Source organism: Vipera berus (assembly GCF_964194415.1).
Source record: "Vipera berus genome assembly, chromosome: 9".
In the NCBI taxonomy this organism is placed as follows: Eukaryota; Metazoa; Chordata; class Lepidosauria; order Squamata; family Viperidae; genus Vipera; species Vipera berus.
This window is the reverse complement of record NC_138212.1, coordinates 11375976-11400147: the sequence shown is the minus strand read 5'-3', so window position 1 is coordinate 11400147 and position 24172 is coordinate 11375976. Positions and strand designations below refer to the sequence as shown.

Here is a 24172-nt window from a genome sequence, read left to right as displayed (position 1 = left end):
AGAGACTAACCAAAATTGACAGATTGGCCGATCTTTATAGGACAGCCAGTCCTGTGCAATGGATCGTGAATTTAGTTTGAATTTTGAAACAAGGCTATTTCCTTTTATGTAGGGGATTCATTGCATTCCACTGTCTCCTCTTTTCTTCTTCCCTCTCATCTTTCTTTGCTTTCTAAAAATGTTAACTTCAAAATATGCTTGTCCTGCAAGGCTGAAATGCCCCCTTTTATTGAGATGCTTACCTCTTTTGCTTCACAGATAACTTTTAGGGAAGGGATTCATTGAAGAAAACTGTAGAGATTAAATATATACTGCAATACTCTTGGTACAGGTAGTCCTCGACTTATGAACCCAAGTTGGACCAGAATTTCTGTTGCTAAGCAAGGTGATTGTTAAGCAAGTTGCACCCAATTTTACAACCTTTATTTTGCCACAGTTGTTAAGCGAATTGTTGCAGCTGTTAGGAGAATCCAACTTCTCCCACGTGACTTGCTTGTCAGAAAACAGCTGGGAAGGTTGCAAATGGTGATCACTTGATCCTGGGATGGTGCAAACATGTAAATTAATACCAGTTGCCAAAGTGCCCAAATTTTGATCATGTGACCGTTGTAAGTGCGAGGATTGGTCATAAATGACTTTTTTCAGTGCTATTGTAATTACTCAACAAATGATTGCAAATCGAGGACTATCTGTACTCAGTTTAAGGAAATATTTTGGGAACTTCAGCTTTACCTCTACTTTGGCCTTCTATACATTTTGGAAGTCCGTATCCATGAGTTTTGATTGTGTGGAAGAGTTCTGCATCTATAGTTTTCAGTTCTTGGAATACTGGGTTCTATGGGATAATTCTAAGACAGGGGTTTTAAAACTTGGCCCTTTTATGACTTGTGGACTTCAACTCCCAGAATTCCTCAGCCAGCGTGAAGTCCACAAGTCATAAAAGGGCCAAGCTTGAAGACCCTGTTCTAATATATAGGATGTCAGTTGATGTTCGGTAGATGCCCATCCACAACTAGGATTGGTTAATTTAGTGAGCAAGATAAATAAAGGGATATGCTATAATTAGGCATGGCAATTGTTTTAAAAAGCATTAAAACAAAATAATTGACTTTTTTCCCAAGAGGGGAAGCATTGAGAACCATTGGTCCTACTTGTGCTATCCATAAATTGAATACATCTACCCAGAAATAATAATTTTCTTTTGTTTAATTTTCTTTCAGTGGTACATACAGTTGTTCAGACTTCACCCCTGCAGCATGTTTATCCTGTTTCAGTAATAACATACTGAAACTTTTCATTTTAAATAACCTATTAAAACATAATCCAATGAACTATTTCAGTATTTTGGGTTCCTTTCGCCCTTTTCACCAATTAAGCTGTAGACTTCCTTGGAAAGAAAAATATGTCCCTAAGAAAGTGAATGTTTAAATTTTGCCTCCAGGCCTTTTAGAGCAGGGGGTCTCCAACCTTGGCAAACTTTAAGACTTGTGGACTTCAACTCCCAGAATTCCTCAGCCAGCCATGCGGAGGAATTCTGGGAGTTGAATTCCACAAGTGTTAAAGTTGCCAAAGCTAGAGATCCCTGTTTTAGAGCACTTTCTTTCCTGCATTAACGCCTGTGGTTACTGGGAGGATGTGTGGGTGCTACACTGACAGCCTTGTGTCACACTCTTGCATAGCTTTGTTCTTGCAAATGCGCAAATATAACTAGTTGCCTTTGAAGACCTCATTAGGTTAGCAGCTGAATTATACTACTGGGATTTTGTCAGGAGCTTTCACTTCCAGACAAAACTGAGGGAGGTGACTGTCAGTTTAATTTGTTTTAGGCTCTTCAGTCAACAGTTTTTGTGTCCCAGTGCATGTAGAAGAATAAGGCAGAATTCAGCGCATCCTGTGTGGTTTTCAGCTGGTTGTTAACAAAACCTATTTCAATGTGTGAGACTTTACCAGGTATTTAAGCAGCTACCTTAGACACACTGAAAGTAGCTGTTCTGATGGTGGTAGTAAGGTAGCTATATGGTTGCCAAAGCTTCTGTGTTGGGATCTTTAGTGAGAACCTTCCAAAGGCAGAATAGAACAATTGTATGTTGTGTTGACCGGTGATGGAAGAGCAAGCATCTTTGAACGTGTTGTGTACACAAGTTAAGAGCTTCCTTTCCTTGAGCATTTGGCAGTGAGGAAACAGCAGTCAGCAAGATCCAAATTTAGCAGCTGCCTTCCTATCAGATTGGTTGGCCAAAGCCTGTATCTGTCTTCCTTGGGGAGCTATTTCGGTAATTTCAAAGATGGAAAACGGATGATAGCGCATCTGCTTTGGTAAGTCATTGAAACAGATCAGAGATGCCTCCATAATGAAAATGCTTTTGGCCAGATCCCTGATATGTTATTAGCTGGCCCAAACTGAGGCAAACTGCAGGAACCCAGAAGCTCCATGAATTTATGTTATCATTCACATAAATGCAGCAGCACCTTTTCTCTCTTTTTCTCTTGAGAATAAGAGGGTCCAGAGGTCCTATTTGGAAATAATAGGTGGAGTTTAAAAGGGAGTACTGCTAGAAACAAAAGCAGATGAAGCCATCTTTTCTCTTGTTGATACTCTCTTGTGATGGAATCTAGTAGCCTGGATTCCCAGGAAGAAGAGGGTACATTCCAGAGGAATATGAGACAACTCATCCAGATAGTTTATGCGGGAGAAAGAGGGTGAAGACAGTCCCTCCCTAGTAGTTCCCAGATCATATGATAGGTGCAGATAGTCAGAGTGTTTAGTTTGGCAAGTTTCTGTCTGTAGCACGGGTGTCAAACTCGCAACGTCACGTGACGTGTTGCAACGTATTGCGACTTTCTTTCCATTGCCGGCAGTTTCGCCATGATGCATCCTGCCCGCGGGCTAGCAGTTTGACACCCCTGGTCTATAGGCGTGGAAACAATACAGAACTCAGCTTGGAAGAACCACCACATGCTGTTCTTGGGTCTGAAACCCCCTTTTCCACTCTATTTCTTCCTCACTAGAGGAAGCTTGCTCTTGACAAACTCCAATTTACAGTTTGCAAGAAACATTTGGAATTAGTCAAGAGCTGCGTAAAATTAAGTTAAGGGCCCCAGGTTGACAATGCTTATCGTTGACTGTTATGATGCTGGGTGATTGACTGTTATGAAGCAGACCTGATGGGGAAAACCCTGCTGCTAATGTTCCATTTACAGGGCAATGCTTCTATGGGAAGGAAAAATTATTTGTGAAGTTTTCAGGAGGAGCCTTTCGGATAGTAGCGTGAGCATTCCTCCTTCCATTTGACTCTAATTCTTAGTACTTTTGCTGATGGGAAATTTCTTGGAGTCAAGCACAACCATGCTTACTTCATGGCATGTTCTGCAATCTCTTAGTTTACAGGCGCTTCCTCCAGCACAGAACAATGGGGCATTTGAGAATCAAAAGTATATCTGTTTCTTTCTTCATCCTGGAAACTTTACTGAAGGCAATTCATTTGCCAACAGTGAAGTGGTGATGCTTTAGATGAAAAGATTTCTTATCCACTACAAATGGATGTCAGAAGATTAGACAGTGTGGATTGAGAAAGGGCAGTGTAAGAGAACCAGCAGCCCCTCTCTGAGGAAGGTGAAAGGTTAAGAGGTATGAAAAGTAAATAACTAAACATAAATTAGTTTAGGATGGGCTTCATTTAACATCACCTCTTGTTTTTGCTGTCTCTTCCCAACCTTCTCTGCTTCCTGGGTTCCCAGCACATACCAAGTCATTGTGGAAGAAGACAGACCTAAGAAGATCAAGAGAGAGTTAAGTGGCCCAGAATGCTTTCCAGTGCCACTCACTTTTGATGACGCCATATCCCGTGGCTTGGTTCACTACTTTGGAGCTGAACTTTCCCCAAGCAGCCTTACAGAAGCCAGACCCTTCACTGTAGGGGACAATCAAACCTATAGTGGTTACTGGAATCCTCCACTGGAACCTAAGAAGGCCTATCTCATCTACTTCCAGGCTATGAGCAATCTCAAAGGGGTGAGTAGCAAGCTCCGGGTGTTGATTGGTACAACTCCTTCTTTAAAATATATTTGTTTCCATGATTCTTTTCCTTAAGCTGACTGTAATCTCCTATCAGGGTGAAATACCCAATAGTCTAACTTCGACAGTCTTACTGCAGTAGATGTTCCCACCACTTACTGAACCATGAGATGATTCCCTAACATTTAGGACTATAGTTAAGGGGAGGGATACGTTCTTTGTTTGTAGAGCATCCCAAACTGAGTTGCTTCTATTTCCAATTTAAAAAGATTAGCAAATCTTTAATCTTCACACTTGGGGAAGCGGTTGCCAGACAATCTAGCTAAATGGATAAATAACTTAGCAGTCTTGTATATGCATGTAACGGAAGGATCCCATCTGCACCATTTGGTGACTTGTATATATTATTTATACATGATCTGGATCGCTTGTGCGGGAACGTATGTACGTACACACATTGTACAGGCAATGTGCAAATTGGAGGGTCTTAAATGAAAATCCAAAAGCAGCCCGCCGGACTTCATCACATTGAGATGACCAAGATTAGCAGTAGGGCTCTGCAATCGACTCTCATTCAGTGCGAAACTGAATGATTCAATCTAATTTCACAATTTGAGCACATTTAGAGATTCAGTTAAATTGTTTTTAAATCTTTTATAAGCTGCAGGATCTCTGGCAGAGCACAGAATTTATATGCAGGAGCCACATCTCCAAGCATACCATCTCCAGTTCAAAACATCAGGCATCAAATGATGGGGAAAGCTCTTTTACTGTTTATTAGACTAGACAACATTTGGCATGAGGCATCTTATCCTCAGCTTTGTTTTAAGGATATTAAACATGATCCCATTTTTTTACCCTCCTGCGGAATCAGATTTCTATCTATCTATCTGTCTGTCTATCTATCTATCTATCATCTATCTATCTATCTATCTATCTATCTATCTATCTATCTATCTATCATCTATCTATCTATCTATCTATCTATCTATCTATCTATCTATCTATCTATCTATCTATCTATCTATCTATCTTTGTCTGTCTACCTACCTACCTTTATCTATCTATCTATCTATCTATCTATCTATCTATCTATCTATCTGTCTGTCTGTCTGTCTGTCTGTCTGTCTGTCTGTCTGTCTGTCTGTCTGTCTGTCTGTCCGTCCGTCCGTCCGTCCGTCCATCCATCCATCCATCCATCCATCCATCCATCCATCCATCCATCCTTCCATTAATCATGGTTCAGCATTGTACTATGCAGGTTTTGTATAACTATCTGATGGCGAGTAAGATCATTATTGAAATAAGAGGTGAGAGCAGTAGAAGATCACAAAACTATCCAAGGGAAGAAAGCCATCCAACAATGGAGCAAAGTGACTTAGGCTTTTTCTTGCTTTCTTTCTTTTTGTGCCTTCAAGTCAGTATTTTTTTTAATTCCTGGTGACTGCCTAGAAAGGTCCCTGCAGCTCTTTTGGCAAGATTTCAGAAGTGGTTTGCCATTGCCTGCTTCCCATTGGCTGAGAAAGAGTGATCTAAGGTAGAACTAGAACTCAGAGTCTCCCGATTTCTAGCGTGATGCTTCAACCACGACACCAAACTGACACTCTGGATTTTAATTATAGATGTAACTTAAAACGACTAAATCTCGCTCATTTCCCTGCTGGCAAAAAGCTTGGAAATTCAGCAACCTGGGCAGACAGTCGTGTTTCCAAATCTACTCAATTTTCTTGATGTCCTTTACTGAACCCCACCCACATCACCCCACTTCATACGTCATGCAGGTTACGAACCATTTGGAGTACATTCCGGATGTGTTTGTGCTTTATTTGAACTAAAAAGATAATGAACGCTTGTTCTTAACCCTTGTTTGGTTTCAGTAGATTATGCTTGTGCTACAGGTGGTCTCTTCCAAGCCCCCAATGGTAATTGCTGGGAGACCACGCTGATTTCATGGCCCAGATTTAGGAGGAACAGAGCAGCTGGGGGGTTTGTTTTTGAAAGAGTTTAACTTTGCCTGGGTTTCTTTCTAGCCTCTTCCTTGCAAATGTAGTCTGGTTCTCTTGCGGTTGGCATCAAAATATTCCCAATGTCCAACAAGGAATCCTAACACCATGACTTGATAGAAGGGACGTTAAGCCAAATAATAACGATTGGTTTAATTTCCTCCACTTCCATCTGCAGTAGTGGCATTATTAAGTCATTTGGCAGGCAGGCAGGCAGGCAGACAAAGTGGAGAATGTTTTTGTGCTGGGGAAAGATTTTGAGGGAGGATCTGGACAATGGAGGATCGCAAGCAGGCAACAAGTGGATTTTCTTGCTTTGGCTCCCGAGCCTCTGCCCAATCTGTTGCATACCTTATTGTCAGTCCTTGCCAAGGAAAACCATCAGCCTAATAGTGTTGTTTCCCACCCACAGGCTGCAAACTGTGGTAGTGGCGGTGCGTGAAGATTCAGTGTCAAATGGCATATCCTCCTTCAAATGTATCTGAGAATACAGAATTGGGACTGAAGTGACAGCATTTCCGTTCTTTTCTGTGAAGTAGCTGAAATAAATCTGCAGATGGAAGAATGACAGAATAACGGAGTTGGAAGGGACCTTAGAGGTCTCCTAGTCCAACCCCCTGTCCAAGCAGGGCAGCCTCTACCGTTTTGGAAAAACGATTGTCCAATCTCTTCTTAAAAACTTCCAGTGTTGGAGAACTCACAATTTCTAGAAGCAAGCTGTCCCACTGCTTACCCATTCTCGCAATCAGGAAATTTCTCCTTAGTTCTAGGTCAGGGGTACCCAACCTCTGGGACGCATAACAGTACCAGTCTGTTGCCATTTGGGAACTGGGCCACAAAAGTGGCAGGTCAGCACATGAAGCTTCATTTGCGCATGCACAGGAGCTGGGTTGCGTGCATGAAAGCCTCCTCTCCCCCCCCCCCCGGTCACCCCCACTGTCACTACTGCTGCTGGTCTGTGGAGCCAGAAACGTTGGGGACTGCTGTTCTAGTACTCTGGATAGGGGTGTGTTTGCTCACCCCCCCACCTCCCCACCCCCATTCTGCCTTATACCAAACCAGGCCACTGGTGAATCCAGCACAGCTACAATGGTAGGTCTCCAGAATATTGAAGAAAGGTCTGAGAATGATTTTTTTATTGAAAGCTGTCAGGAAGTAATGAAGTGCTAAATGTTTTTTTGCATTCCCCCCCCCCTCCCAAAGTAATTTCACTTGGTCTAAAGGGAAAAAAGTATTTGCAAAGGAAAGGGCAGCACAAGTTGTCAGGTATGAGGTATATATGCCAATAATAATTAGAAAAGAAACATATATTTTGTGGAAAGCATGTATTTAGCGGTTGGCAGCCACACTGGAGAATTGTATAATATCCAATGTGTTCATTCCCTCCTCAAAAAACAAAAATGAAATAGCTTTCCGAGTATTATGATCTTCCTCATATGTCGGTCTATGACCGTAATTAAAATCTGATTTGATATCTTTCGCTTCAGGCAGCAAGACAAAGAGATCATGGGTGTGATAAAACCTTGCTTATCTTTTTCTTCTTTTGTAGGAAACAAGATTGAATTGTATCCGAATAGCTCGGAAAGGTAAATATTTTTATATGTTTATTTACTTCATTTTTTTAAAAAAATCCTGCCTTAATATTTGGTCAATTCAAGGTGATGCTACCACTTCTTATTTCTGTCCTATCAACAACCCTATGAGATGGGTTGGCTCAGAGGGACTCATCCAGCTAGCTAAGAACTAGAACTCACAGTCTGCTGGTTTCTAGCCTGGTGCCTTCACCACTAGATAAAATTGGCTCTGTTTTTGGAAGTGGTTGGTCCTTGTCTACTTCCTAGGGCGGAGAGAGAGAAACTGGCCCAAAGTTACCCAGTCGACTTTCAAGCTTAAGGAAAGTCTAGAACTCATGGTCTGATGGTTTTTAGCCAGACATTTTTGCCACTACACTAAACTGTCCCCCCTCTTCCTCCTCCTCCTCCTCCTCCTCCTCCTCCTCCTCCTCCTCCTCCTCCTCCTCCTCTTCCTCCTCCTCCTCCTCCTCCTCCTCCTCCTCATGCTTTGTGAGATGGCTCCATTTCTAAGAAGTCTTCCCCTGCCTCTTTCATCACACACTCAGTCGCATCTTCTTTTCCTGCCTTCCCCTCCTGAAGTCTGAATTGTACAAATCTCATTTCCCCAGAACTTAATCCAAAACATCCTAGCAGTAATCTGAATGGCTCTCCAGGGACACTGGAAGAACAAAGACATTTGGGGGTGGGGGGGTTGTTTTTGTTCTACATAAAAGGCAGACTTTGGAGAAATTACTATACTCTAAAATTCAGCTGTTAAAAGCAATCTATAATAACAATCTGCATCAAGGATGGGCAGTGGTTGGGTGATAATGCAAGATGAGCAGGACTGTGCTGTAGTTGTTGTGGGGGCAGAATTTTCTGGTGCTGGTTCTCTAAATTTTGGAGAAAAGTTTTGAAGAACTGATAGGACAGTGGGGAAAGAGACATTCAAAAGGTGCAGAAAAGAGATTCAGGACTCCATTGATCTCTAAAATTATGATTGCTGATTCCCGGTATACAAAGTACTTTATAGATCACCATATACTATAGGATTAGGTCCATGCCTACAAAGAATTTGCTATCTAAATGCCAGCGGAGAATAAGACTAGAAAGAGAGCAATCTAGACAAAGGGAATAGAGAGACCCCCACTGAAAGATGTTGTGACGGGCAGTTCGCCTTGTGATACGTAGTTTTAATGTTGGGTTGAAATGTTTTCTCTTTTTCAGTCTTATTCTCAGGGTCCTTGAGGATTTGTTTCTTTATTTTATTTATCCCTTTTTTGAACCACCCATTGCCCTCACATATTTTTGTGTTTTCTTGATGGAAGTGGCAGAGGATGCTACTTGCTAGTCTTTCTCCATATTTCTCAATCTGACCATGTCCTATAGAATGGAAGGGAAGTTAGGGGTGCCAGTGACAGAGAACTGTATGATGGAAGACAAGATATTTATGTATAATCCTAGGGTGGATCTGGAGATTTTCCATCTTTAACTCTGCCTATGGATACACTTTACAGTTGGGACGCAATCTGAGGGTCCTTCTGGACTCATGACCCTTAGCTGAAGAGGAGGTGGCAGTCATGGCTACTGTAGGTTTTGCTAATCATGTCTATTCCTGGATTTGGAAGTTTGGCTCATGGTGACTTAGTCACCTCCCATTTCAATTGCTGTAATGTGCTCTACATGGGGCTGCCCTTGAGGACTGTATAGAGTTTTCTTAGTGTAGTTCTTCAATGTATTGTTCCTTTGATTCAAGATATGAAACACCATAGATTTTTAGTTTTGTATTCAATCCCACTGTAAAATAAAAATCATTTCTTACCAACATACATGCCAAAGATGTACTTTACACAGTATAAACTCAATCTGCTCATCAGGAACTTTGAAATACACATTCCTTTTGATGATGAAGCCTAATTCAACTCATTTAGGGGCATATTGTAGGCCAGATTTGTTCACTTGTGTACTCGGGGACAATGGCTGGAGGTTTTGTGTATCTTGCTTTTAATTGCAAAAGACACAGAGATGGATGATTCCTGCCAAATTTCCACAAGGGCAGTTCAAAGTATCATCAGTACAATGACATCAACTGCTAAATAATTCACCATGTGAATTCAGAAGACTGTTGCTTGTGATTTAGTTGAAAAAACAAGAATCTCTAGGCAAATTTTGGCTAGGTTGAAAAATGTTATGGTTCTTAAAATGTCAACCATACAAGTGATATATGTACATCTGTGTCAACAGTGCATAGTTCAGATTTGGTTATTGGAGCAGCGAATCAGCTCTACAAATAAATAAGAAATAATTCAGAATGTGGCACATTCACACTGTTTCCTCTGAGAACTACAGAAAATAAAAACTACAGTGTTACTATTGGGTAATTTGACATTTGGAGAATAGTGTTACGGGAGGAGTGGCATTTTTTATTTTACAGTCATGTTATCATTGGAGGATAATCCCAATTTAGTAGTGGAAAAGCATAATTTCTATTACCCACAGAAGTAATCAGAGGAGCATTGTAACTATATGCAAGTCTAGCAATCTACCCACCAGCTGTAACATCTTTAAGAAAATGAAAAGTTGCTATGGAAAGAAGTATCAGAACTGATATCAGGTTTATTAGGCACAGAGCTTCCTTTATCTGTTATTTCCTGGATGGTCTGCAGATAGCATACAATCCTTGAGCATCCTTCTGATGGCTCTGGAACCCCTCGAATTTTACCACTAAAATCCGGTTGTAAACATTTAGCTTCAAGAAGAGCATGTTTCTTTGAGAATTCACGCAGTTCTCTCACTCTTTTATCTCTCCAGAGAGCAGAACATTAGACAATGTATTTCAATGGTACATTCCAGGTTTTGGTTGAAAGTTTCTCAATTTGACAAGGGAACCGGTGATTCAAACAGGGTGTGGGTTTTCCTCCACTGAAAGTAATCAAGCTGAAGCTAGAAAATCCTCCCTTAAGGATGGCTTAATTGGAATTCCATAGTGAAGCAGAGGTTGCCTCAATCGCCTAAGTGTCTCCTACCAATTCTACATCTCTAAAATATGGCAATAAGAATTCCCCATTCCCATTTTTATGCATTTTTATTTTGTTTCAACTGATAAGAACCATAACTCCATAAGCTCCATGAATAATTAAATGCAAAGGTAATACTTCCTTGGATTGAACTCAGTTGTGAGTGACACCATGAACACATCCTTGAATAATGAAGCAGTTCTCCACTGATTTCTTCCAGGATGCTCTTTTGATTCCACAATATAAAGTCTGTTTTGGGGATTTCTTCTTGGTCTCCAACTCAAACACTAACCAAGTCTATCCTGCTTAGTTTTTTTTTTTTGGGGGGGGGGGAGATCACCTTGCAAGATGCTATTGCTAACCTGCCGTAACAATCTTTAAAAATATCTCAGATGATGTCCAGCAGTCTTGTTCCTGTGTCCTCTGAGGATGCACGCAAATTATGTGCAAGAAAGGAGAAGCTTGTGGTGTTACTCTCCTGTTTTCATGTTCTCTTGATCCACCTGTTTGCCATTTATCTCCTACAGCTGCCTGTAAAGAAAGTAAACGTCCCTTGGAAGTTTCCCAGCACTCAGAGGAAATGGGCCTCATTCTGGGCATCTGTGCTGGAGGACTGGTGGTGTTGATCATCCTTCTTGGGGCAATCATTGTTGTCATTCGGAAAGGGTAAGGAAGCATTTTGAGGACTTTGTTCTTGCTATCCTGCAGATAGCTTCACCCACTTTCCAACAAACACACCTCTCTTTGGAGCCGAATCTGACTCAGCTTCCTTTTAGAGATTAGCTACTTAGTCTAATGGAAGAATGTAAATGCTCAGACAAGAGGCAATCAGGTCATCTATGGGGACTTGGGCAAATTTTCTTGATTCACTTCTGAGTAGAGCTGCGCAGTGCTTTGGATTTAACTTGGAAGAGATGCTATGGAATCTGAGGAACATGAACCCAGCACTCTGTATGCGACACATTAGAGGTGCTGCATGATGGTGGAAGCAGATACGGCTGTTTTATGACATCCCGGGAAGCTGCTGTGTTCATGTTTCCACGGATTCCAAAGTAATTCTTCTGAATTTAAGACGAGGATTGCATAGCCCTACATTTTAATACAACCCAGCATCATTCACTTTATTCTTGCTAGATTCTTTATTCTTACTTTAAGAAGAGACTGGACAACATTTGTCTGAAATGGTTTCCTGCTTGAGCAGGGGAGGGGGGGGGACTAGAAGACCTCCAAAGTCCCTTCCAACTCTGTTATTCAGTTAGATCAGACCAGGGTTTGTTGACATAACATGTTTGTCAAAACATGAAAATATTTCACTGTTTCTTGAAGACGTGTCCTTATAACATAACCTTTATCTCAATGGCAGCTTGCTGCTGAAGCAGGCTGAAGCTGGTGTGAGCTGTTCCAGGATGAAAGTATGTTTTTTTTTTTTGCTCTTTCCCCTCTTAAAAAAATAACTCTCGTATGGGCATCTGAAGGTCCGTGGAGGGTGGGCTATTCTTTTCTGTTCCTACTTTTATATCTTTAGAGCATAAAACAAACTTTAATTCTGTTCTAACTGAATCTTTCTCTTTCCAGCAGCCATTTCATGAAACCTAAGAAATCTTATTCTTCCTGCTGCTTTGAAAAGGCACTTCTGAGGTCTTACATTTTTTCCCCCAAGAGAAATTATTTTTTTTTAAATTCCCCCAAAGCATCCAGCAGATTACATCCTTAGTTTTGTTTAATGCCCAAGGTGTCTAAGTGATTTTTTGCAGCATGAAAAAAAATTAAAAGTGTGCCTTGATAATACCAGGCTCCAGTGATTGGAGAAAACAGTTTGCTTTTTCATATCATTCCCCCAGAAATAATGGAGAGGTGAAAAAGAAAGAAACAGGGCTGCTGCAAGATAGGCTTTTAAATAATTATTTTTAAATGCTAGTATTCAATGGCCCACCAAGATTTCCTCTGTGGTTCAAATCCAAAATCAGATCCCAAAATACATCTAGGTAGAATGATTTTAAATTTCTACCTTCAGAATTATAGTCAGTGGACTATATCAATGCTAACTGTTTAATGATATTACTTGTTAGAGAATAACCATTGTTAAGGATCTAGCCCAGTGGCTCTCAACCTCAGCAATTTTAAGATATCTGAACTTCAAGTCCTTGAGTTCTGCAGCCATCATGGTAAGTGGGGAACTCTGGGCTTTGAAGTTTACATATCTTAAAATTGCTGAGGTTGAAAAAAATATTAGTCTATATACTAATAGCTCATTTAGAGACAGAGCTGTAAAGGCTAGAAGACTGAGTGGGGAAGTATTTTTAATAAATGAAAATAAAGTGGGGCTGAGTACTAAATGGAGTGTGGGGTGATAGGAAAACTTCTCATTTTCACAGAGGAAGCTGATTTGGACATAGTTCCAAATTTGCGAGATTTACAAGGCATTAAAAACTTGGCGTCAAGCCTGGAGCCCTGATAGTGTGGGTGAGGCTGCTTCTTGGTTACAATGACTGTACATTGTTTGATAATTCTCAGCTGCTGTCTTATGCCGTGTTATGTTATTTGTGTTTTAAATCATTTGTTGAGTTTTTATTCTGCTTTTATTTTGTTTTAATGGTTAGCTTCCCAGAGGAGTCATGTATATCACATGGATGGCCATATGAATGAATGAATGAATGAATGAATGAATGAATGAATGAATGGCTTCTTTTTCATTTTCCATTAAAAGGTAGGAATTGGGGAGAACTGTTGTAACACCTCCCCTGTAGCTACAGATCCTCTTTCAAAGCATATGAGTAAACTCCCTCTCTTCCCTCCTATTTTCTCGTGAGGCAGTTGAACCATACAATCACACACAGATACACAAATCAAGTAAGCATTGTCTCCCTCACTCTTAATCTTTTCTCCATCCTTTCCATGCTTATAGTTCTGCCTCTCTCCTTGTTGCCTTGCTCCTTTTCATACTCTGCGAGTCATTTTATGTCAGGAGTAAAAGGTCAGGTCCACACATGAGAGTCCAATTAAGCAGATGTATTTCTAGTCATGCCTATGCACAACAATCTTGTCAAGGTTAACACCCACTTGGGGTTAGATAAGGGTCAGTGGAATTCAAGAGGGGTTGAATTTAGTTCACTTGTGGCTATGTAGGGATCCTAGGCTGATCCCTCTTGACTCCACCCTCAGGTTCTGCCACTCCTTCTCCTACATTTTATCTCCAGCTATTGCAAATCCATCAGCCTCTTTTTACCTAGATCAGTAAGTCAAGCTGTCCCAACTAATACCTTGTAAATCTGCTGGGACTGCAAGCCATAGAATTTCTAACAAGAAAAGATAAATTGAAATACTGATTGGGGCATTCCAGAAGTTAACTTTGGGGAGGGGGGGGCCCTGCCATCCTGCTGGTGTCTATCTACATATCAAAAGTGACTCAGAATGGGAAACCAGTAATGGGAGATTTGTTAGGGTACATTGGACTACCCCATTAAACAGATATTCTTGTGTTTAATTTATCACTGGATTTAACCAGCTTTACTTTCAATTGCCATTTGGTGAGCAGTCTCCCCGCCCTCCCTCCAATGCATTTTCATCAGTATGCCAAGCTCCATCTTTGGTGTGACTTAGAATTTCAATTTTTTTTATCATTGAAACACGTCGCAGGATTGTCACTCCCAGCTAATAATTTAGAATCAAATGTGATGTAGTATATTATTTCATGCCAGATTTTAATAAGGTCAGTCCTTATTCATTCATTTAAGCAGCAGCAGCAGCCGTAGCCTAGACTGGCAAAAGGAGAGACTCAGTGGCATATTTGGCATGCTAATAGTCTTGGGGCCACTGCTTGGAAATGTTAGATGGTGTTGCATAGTCCAAAATCTTGGAGCACTCACGTTGGTCAGCTTAGAGGGACCATTGTTCTGATTTGCCTCTAAGGCAGCACTAGTGTTGAACAAGAAGTACTTTTGTAGCAAGCTCTCATTCGTTCTGATGAAAAAAGAATTTTCCTTTTAAATAACTTCAGAGAACAAAAAAAAGCAATCTCAGAGAAATCCTCATGGAATTCTTGCACTTATTTCAGTAGGAGATTACTAAGGAGCAGGTAAGGTAAACATTGTACAGTCCTTCCTCTTTAGAAATCCACTGCTTCTATGGCTCTTTTTTCATTAAATCCCAAGACGTTAAGTGAATCTCCCCCCCCCAAAAGTGTTTTCCATAACTGCAAAGAGTAAATCCTATCTTTGAGAAATGTTCAGAAATTTTCTCCTCTCCTAGGGAGCAAAACATTCACCACATTTCTCTGCCCACAAATTTGTTGCAGAATTCCTAAATGCCATTTTGCCCTGATATGTGTACCCAAATACATGTTCCACAGTAATGTAAGGTGGCGATCTGCTATCTACATAAGAACACACGTACCATTGCTTTGTGTAGTGTGGAAGCTGTACACAGTTTATTTATAGGGAATGGAAATTTGGGTGTATTTCCCAATTTCAGAGAGAATTGACCTGGGCGTTTCCCACTGATCATGACTTTGGCAACAGTGTCATGATGTTTCACCATGGAGAGAAAACACTGTAGTAAATTCAACACCGTAAGGCAAAAATGTATATATACTTACCTTATGGTAAGATGGGCAGCCAATACATTTTATTTATAAATAAATCAACAAATAAACAAACAAATAAAACGGGGCTCCATATTTCTTGACGTAATTCAGGGAAGGGCTAGGTGAGTCTTTGCGACAATGGCATCTAATCCATAGCCCTTTTGATTGCCATAATTAAGTTTGATCCACAATTAGAAAAAAATGGACAATTAGAGATCAAATTGCAGGCAGAATCTCCCATCAAAAAAGAACAATTTCTGTAATACCTAATTCTACACGTGTATGACGTTGCAAATGAAAAGCAGTGTGTTGGATAGGGCCTTTATTTATGGAGGGTCCCTGAATAATTTTCAGCCCGTCACTCTTTTTCAGTCTATATTGTCTCATCAGTTTGTTGTTAGCTGAAAAATGAAGGTGTGGTTGGTGCTGTGTATGCTTCTTGATCTACAGGAAATGGGAGAGGGAAGTGAGATTGTTTCATTGAGAAAATCAATAGACTAAATATCCATGCACAGTGCAGAACTAAGCTATCACATCCATGCATAGAAGGTAACAAGCTGAGAATGGTAGAGACAGCTTCAGCTACCATGCTCCTCCCCACTTGTCTTCTGTATGTGTAGAACTTAGACATAATTATAAAAAATTTGAAGGGGCTCATAACAAGAGCATTATTGTTGGATAGTATTCACCATGGAAAATTAGATACCGTATGAATGAGAACAGAGCTGAGGTGTTTTGGAATTAGAAATCAGTACCATGGAGAGCTTAAATGTTATCATGGTTTCTTTTTGGTGTTCCAGACAATATTTTCGTGGCCACCAGGGTGATACTTGATTTTTCCTCTGTTGGGGGGAATATTGGGGAGTTTTCTTTAAAAAAAACACCATGTTAAATCTGTGCACTGTCATTTTTATGAGCTTCTCGCCTCAGAATGTAAGCAGCCGAACTCATTAGAATTCTTGTTGTTCTCATCCCTAACACATCTGGAGGGCACAAAGTTGGGAAAGTCTACTTTACATTTGGGGCAGGGGTAAGAAAAAACAGTGCCCATGATTACTGGACATAATAATTGGGTCTCAAAGAATGTATAGACCATTCCATCATTTATAAGAGCATAATGTCTATGATAACTCTGGGAACAAGGCTTGGGCATTTCATGTAAGTCCAAGAAGAAAAAAAGGGTGAATTCATGCATTCATTAATTCTCGTAGCCAGAATCTACATCTGGTAATCATAAGCTAGGCATTAATAATTAGGGTGGAGTCTCATAGTTTTATTTTACTCTCTCTCTCTCTCTCTCTCTCTCTCTCTCTCTCTCTCTCTCTCTCTCTCTCTGTGTGTGTGTGTGTGTGTACTTCATGAATTATCCTTTTGAAAGCATTAGTATTCCATTCTGATTTTGATTAATTCAGAAGGTTTTGAGCAGTGAGCTTCAGTAAAAAAACAATGTCAACTTTTTGCTTAAACTTTTTGCTGTCCAGAGCATGGCTGCTAGCATCACCAAGATGCAGTCTCTGATGCTGCTTTGGGTTGCTATTGAACTAAAAAAAAATCTTACTGTAGATCTTGCAGACAGCTGTATGTTGTTGATCAAAGTTTGGCAGGAAAGCTGGTCATATGCCCACCAGTTGTTGATAAAACCAATTTTTCAGGTTGTTGGGAATCTCTTAGCAGTGTGCAGAGGTTGACAGAGTTGCACGCATGCAGAGTTCCTATGAATTGCTTCCTGCTGTATACTATATTGGATGTGGTGGATTGCCATTCAATCTTTTTCTTTCTAAACAAATGGATTGGAATGGAACTGGATCACATTCTTGAAACTCGAAAATTTGCTATTTTGGAGCCAGTTGGAACTGACCAGAAGGATAAGATTTAATCTTAAATGGAGAATGATATGGTGTGAAACTCAAATATTATGGGACTGATTATGTTTTGGCCCTTCTCTAGAGACTTGTGTATTCACAAGATTCTGGAGTGAGAGTAGCAAGCACACTCTTACTTTGACTGAAAATTAGGATTATTTTTTATTTTTTTTATTTTAATTCCATTTATATCCCGCCCTTCTCCGAAGACTCAGGGCGCCTTACAAGCTTAGCAGTTATGGTAGTACCATCTCTAACTAGCATGAAAGCTTATGTCTTTTAATACAATTTGTTAGTCAGAAAAGGTACTACCTTGCTCCTGGTTCTTTGCCACCATAAATCAGCACAGTTCTCCTCCTTTGGTGTCCACTTTGATTGAACATCCAACAAATGTCAATTAATGACTGAGGAAAATCAGATAGTAATGCTATACTATTTTTTATAGCCAGGAGCACAAATACAATCAAGGCCACTAAATAGATGTTAGTGAAAAAGGTGTTGTTTATATGTGTTACATGAACTCTTTGTCTGTATATCCAATTTCCAATTGGGTTCATTTCATCTCAATTCCATTTCAATAGGTTTGCTCAACTGTTTGAATGTGTTTTATGGTTAAAATACTTGTTGAAATACCTGAATTAAGAAATCCATAATCTTCTCAGTCTACCTACCTAGGCTGGATAATCACAAGAAAAAGATTAAATCAGCCTCCCTTAAATTACATCTTGTTTAGTCCTACAAATACTAAAAGACTCAATTTAGCACAGAATATCCAGTGTCCAAGGACAGTGGGAAATATTGGCCAGAACATCTGAAGAGATCCATTTTGAGGAAGACAGAAGTAAATATAAAAAGTTTGTTATTTTTATGTAGCTAAATATAGCTGGGAAGACCAGGGAAAGACTAAAACTGCATTGGCTTCCGGTTGCCCTCCGGGTGAGATTCAAGGTGCTGGTGATGACCTATAAAGCCCTAAATGGCTTGGGTCCGGGATATCTGAGGGAACACCTGCTGCCGGCATCAAGTTCCCTTTGTCCAGTGCGCTCCCACAGGGAGGGTCTTCTCAGGGTGCCACCGGTAAGAGATTGCCGGCGGGTAACACCCAGGGATAGGGCCTTCTCAGTGGGGGCGCCTGCCCTTTGGAACCAGCTGCCAGTGGAGCTGAGGACTGCCCCCGACCTCCGTTCATTCCGCCGGGACCTGAAGACCTGGCTCTTCGAGCTCTCTGGCCCAGGCTGAGGATTAATCTTATTTTAACTGGGGTTTTATTTATACAGGGACAAATATAATTTCTTTTTAAACTTGTTTTTAACTTTTGTATCTTGGTTTTTAATTACCCTGTAAACCGCCCTGAGTCCTTCGGGAAAGGGCGGTATATAAATGTAATAAAATAAATAAATAAATAAAATAAAAAAGAGACAGAAAGAGAAGAACAGAGGTCTATGTTTATTTTAAAAAATAAAATTGGGTCCCATTGGTTTAAGGGTGACTAAATGGGAACAGCTGCTCTAGTCATAGTGCATGGAAACTGATTATATAGAAGCATAGAAACCAGATGATATTTCATGTAGTAGAGGAACATTAATGCATTTTGGTTTGTTTCTCTTGATGAGGAACAATTACATGCTTGGAATGTGTTGGGATTGTCTGCCAAACTGTCAATAAATATTTTGTGTGCTTCTTTGCCATTTTCCAGAATGATGTCACCATTTAAGTCTTAATATGACAGAGAGGAGGAGGACAGGGAAAAATGCATATGACGAGATTGCTCAGAGCAGAGTCTAAATCTGAAGGCTCAACTTTGGGCAAATGAGATATGTCTCTTTGTTCTTTTGGCTTGGTGCTGCATCAGATCATGTGACATTCGTCTTGTATTTGAGGAGAGATTTGATTCATTTTTTTAAAGAAGTTTTCTGGGCCTATATTTGTTCTTTTTTTGTTGTTCTATTCTCAATTGTGGGCTTTGGAAACAAACGCAGACGTTTCAATTGCTCATAGTGCCCAGACAAATTGATGTTATGTTGGATGCTGCATGGCATTCTGGGAAATAGAAAACTCTGCAGCTAAGAGTTGAAGGTGAAAGTGGGCTTCATTTTGTTTTCCTCCATCAATTTTCTTCCCAGTCCAGTGGTCTCCTAATGTCTTGGATTCCAATTTTCACAATACAGTGCTGCTTTGATTACTATCAGACCTTAGAATGTTGATCTTAATGTAATCTTTTTTTCCCCTTCAAATTTCCTCACAATATTTGCTGACATTTTCATTCACAATTATTGTAGGAGAAAATAATCCTTTTGTATTCCATTGCTGTGATGACTTCAAGTTACGTGATAATTTAGTTCCTCAATTTCCATTTCTGTACACAATGACTTACATGTTGTCCACAGAAAAGCCACTCCAGTTTTTAATTTTAATTTTGGCGAGTATATAAACAAGGGTGTCCAGATCTTCAAACATAATGAACCTTCAATCCTAGTGCACACCTTTAACAAAGTGTGTTAGCTTCCTATTTCCAAATGGCAACTAGGATTTCTGCTCAGAAGCCATATTTATCAAATATGGATTTTATCTTGTCATGTTAAGCCCCCAAATGAGAGCATCACCCCTGGAAATTAATTATGAGGAAAGAGGAAGGGCCTTAGTGGGAGAAGCATTGATAGAAGAGGATGGACTCATATAACACAAACATACACATGTACTGTCATTTTCTTTTATTCTCCCCTGGGATGGGGTGTGAAGTGGGTCAGAAGGGTAGGGGTTAGCTGTACCTCTGGATCCCTAGACAGCTTCATTGGCCTGTTTTATGTTTTATCTTAGAGGCCTAGTGGTCAGTCACTTAAATATGAGCCAGCAGTGGGCTGCAGCCATCAAAAAAGCCAATGCAATACTAGGCTGCATTCACATCAAGTTCATGTGAAGTGTTAATACCACTTTATAAGGCCTTGGCAAGGCCACACTTGGAATAATGCATCCAGTTTTGGTCACCACAATATATATAAAAAGGTTGAGACTCTGGAAAGAGTGCAGAAAAGAGCAACCACGGTTGCAGGAATTGGGTATGTCTAGTCTAGTGAAAAGAAGGACTATGGATGACATGATAACAGTATTCCAATATTTAAGGGGCTGACACAAAGAAGAGGGGTCAACCTATTCTCCAATGCACCTGAAGGCAAGACAAGAAACAATGGATGGAAGCTAACCAAGGAAAGAGAAATTTCCTGACAGTGAAAACAATTTATTTACATAATAATAAAGTTGGAAGGGACCTTGGAGGTCATCTAGTCCAACCCCCTGCTCAGGCAGGAAAGCCTATCATTTCAGACAAATGGCTGTCTAGTCTCTTCTTAAAAACTTCCAGTGTTGGAGCATTCACCACTTCTGGAGACAAGGAGTTCCACTGGTTAATTGTTTTCACTGTCAGGAAATTTCTCCTTAGTTCCAGGTTGCTTCTCTCCTTGATGAGTTTCCACCCGTTGCTTCTTGTCCTGCTTTCAGGTGCTTTGGAGAATAGCTTGACTCCCTCTTCTTTGTGGCAGCCCCTGAGATACTGGAACACTGCTATCATGTCACCCCTCACCCTTCTCTTCATTAAACTACACATACCCAATTCCAGCAACCGTTCCCTATATGTTTTAGCCTCCAGTCCCCCAATCATCTTGGTTGCTCTTCTCTGTACACTTTCTAGAGTCTCAACATCTTTTTTACATCGTGGTGACCAAAACTGGATGCAGTTTTGCATCCAGTAATCCAGTGGAACGGCTTGCCTTCAGAAGTTGTGGGTGCTCCATCACTGGAGGCTTTTAAAAAGAGACTGGATAGCCATTTGTCTGAAATGGTATAGGATTTCCCATTTGAGCAAGGGGTTGGACTAGAAGACCTCTAAGGTCCCTTCCAACTCTGTTATTCTGTTAAGTAGTAGAATGAGCATGAGGAATGGAAATTAAATAGAAAAATGTATTCAGGGGAAATAGTGGTAGAGACCTCAGAATTACTATGTTGATATGAAGTTGCTTTTATGCACTCTTCTTGAATTCAAGGCCTTCGAGTGGCTGTCTTCCCAACCCTTTTACCAGCACTTGAGATATAATGCATACCTTGACACTTGTTTAGTAGAGAGAAAGAGAGGCAGGTAATCAACTTAGACAATTTTATATCTAGTTTGCACCATGTAGTTTATTTCTAGGCATTTATTTGATAGAATGAACCAAGCATTACTAGCAGTTCAAGAGTGGTTCCATGGCTGAATTGCTACTTATTTCGCGACAAAAGACGGATATTTATGAAATTGTTGTGGGAAGGAAATGAGGATGTTCTGGTTGTTCCTGGGTTCTGAATTATAATAAGCAAAGGCGCATGCTTTTGGTTTTTTGTTCGTATGGATTTCTAGAAATCAGGTCCCCTCTGTATGGCAGGTTTGGCTGCTTTCAGTTAATTCCTCCAAGACCGCTTTTTTAACTAGGTTTGCTAAAGGAATCAGGAGGGTTGAAAGATACACGTTCTTGGTTAACTAATTGGGAGGTTGCATCTGATGAAAAAACTGCCACTTGTAGTCATATTACTATACCTTAGAGCAGGATGATCAATCTTTTGGATGCCTGTAGCTGTACTTAATTTTCTCGCAGAGGCTACAGTGGCTAGGATGATCCTGCCAGCATCATACAAATGGAATGATTTCCCATTTGGGTTTGCTAGCTGGCTGTGTTTTTCCTAGCCCTGCTAAATGTATATGAAGGTTTAGGTTGCTGTTTTCATGTTTCCTATTATGTAGTCAATGGAAGCAGTGCCGAGCCCCCGACATTCAGGGGTGCTGTTAGGGAGAACTCCAGGGCCTTATCTATTGCTATGTCCAGGTACACCTTGGTTCATGGTTCCAGCTTTTTTAAAGGTAAGACGTATGGATTGCCTAAATGCAATGAACAGGAAGAGTTTCCAGTTCAGCAGGGATTATTGCCATTCACTTTCTAAGGCGTGTTTCCCAACCTTGGCAACTTTAAGATGAGTGGACTTCAGCTCTCAGAATCCCACAGCCAACCCATCTTAAAGTTGCCAAAGTTGGAAAACACTGTTCTAAACCATTACATATCTCTGACATTCCAGGTCATCTGATTTTTGATTGCTGCTTGATGGGCTAAGCTTGTCTGAAATGAAGATGCTGTCCTTGAGTTTTAGGACAACCAAAAAGATGGAAAGCTTCTTGGGGAATAAGGAATCTGAATTGCTGGTCAAGTGGGGGGAATCATCTCATAAGAGGTGTCTGCTGAAATTGGGGGGGAGGGATAAAAGCTGAGATAGGCAGGCTTCTCTCTCTCTCCCTCCCTCCCTCCCTCCCTCCCTCCTTCCCTTCCCTTCCTCTTTCTTTCTTTCTTTCTTTCTTTCTTTCTTTCTTTCTTTCTTTCTTTCTTTCTTTCTTTCTTTCTTTTTCTATCTTTCTTTCTCTCTCTCTCTCTCTCTCTCTCTCTCTCTCTCTCTCTCTCTCTCTCTCTCTGGAAAAGCAACACATCAGTCTTGCAAAAGATCCACATTAGTTCTTATAAGGGTTGTTTTTTTTAAAATAGGGTTATAAGTTGCTTATCTAAAGCTTTGGCTGGGATTCTTGCTTGCTATCTGACAGCAAGCATCTATGGAAGCTACTTGCCATCTCTACCTAGCCCCCTCTCAATATTTCTTCCCTTTCTTCTCTCTCTCTCTCTCTCCCCCCAGCACCCCTTCCTCTACCTCTTTGCATGGGCAATGGCTTGGTCCAAATAACTCATCTTTTCTTTTATTATCTGCCAAGAAAAAAGCTGCTTATGCAATATCTGCTTTTCTCTTTGTTTGCACGCTTGCCAGGAGGAACTACTATTCTTATTCCTATTACCCGTAAGTAATTCTCTCATTCAGTTCTCCTTGCTCCATTGCTTGCTGCCGCCAACTATTTTCTTTCTTTGTCGCATGAATGTTTAAAGTCCCCCCCCCCGTGTGGGAGGGTGTACAGAAATGATGATGTTGAATGTTGCTTAAATAGAATGGAAATGCTTCAGAACAGGGGAAACCAGGGTGGGGATGCATTTGCAGCGGGAGGGAATCAAGATTCCCGTTAGAAAGCTAGATACGTCCAGGGTGCATAATGAGTTCCACTTCCACTGAACCTATTTTGCACAGGATGAAAGCCAAGTCTTGGAAATAGTGTAATTTCTCCCACAAGAAATAGGGAAATATGGTGCTTCCTTTCCAAATCAATCCAACTGTAGTCACAGTAGCCTTCAAATATGTCTCTTTATTCCTTAAACGGCATACTTCGATGGGTTCCTAACTACCTACCCCTTGTTATTGTGTGGCTACCCTAAGGCTACCCTAAGAATGCTTTATATATTGGACATTCTCTGAGTTAATGATAGAAGAGAATACTTGTATCACAGGGTTGAACTTCGGGGTCCCTGGTGCTTTCTGAGCTTGGTGGATTTCTTGCAGAAGTTTCATTACCAAATTAGGTAATGTCATCAGTGCCAGTACTGGCTAGCACTGATTAGGCTATCTAGCGTGATAATGGAATGTCTGCAAGAAAACCACCAAGCCCAGAGATCACCTAGGAACCCCCAGATGAGATAACCTCTCTTGCCCAAACTGAGGTGTCAAACCAATTAGGGATTGTAGTGCAGACACACTGTCAAGCAGGAAATCTAGGCCTGGCCCAGCATGAACAAAGGGGCAGAGTTCAGTTCTTTCTGAGTCACATGTTTATTCAGATCTGGAAAAGGTGGGTCTTCCCATTCAGCTGGAAGAGCCCCCAATGATTTATTCAGCATGCCTTTTTATTGTATTTTGCTAACACAAGCAGGAAAACAGCCATTTCCATGAAAGTAGATAAAAAGCCGAAGCTGCTACGAGGTTGTTGCTGGCCAAGTACATTGAGAAGCACGTTTAGAGAGAAACATATTTAGCAAACCCTTTGCAGCCTGCCTTGTGGTTTCCCGTCAGGCCTCTCCCGAGCGATGGACAGTTACGTGTTATTACCACTCATTTATTCTCTTTAATTCAGCAATTTCAGTGCAAACAAATCCTGATGATCAACAACACCACTGCTTTCAAGCATCTTCCCAACCATCTGATCTCTGAAGCAATTCTCTTCCTAAGACTAGGACCTCTGGTGTTTGTAAGCTA

General features: G+C 40.7%; 1 protein-coding gene across 1 annotated transcript in view; it reads left to right on the top strand.

Moving 5' to 3' along the window:
* The window catches only part of PTPRU (protein tyrosine phosphatase receptor type U), a 354100-nt gene that overhangs the window by 244973 nt on the left and 84955 nt on the right, over nt 1–24172 (top strand). Inside the window, exons 12-14 of the mRNA XM_081335471.1 lie at nt 3739–4012; nt 7568–7604; nt 11116–11254. Of these exons, the coding sequence (XP_081191597.1) occupies nt 3739–4012; nt 7568–7604; nt 11116–11254 (450 nt within the window). The remainder of the gene's footprint in view (nt 1–3738; nt 4013–7567; nt 7605–11115; nt 11255–24172) is intronic.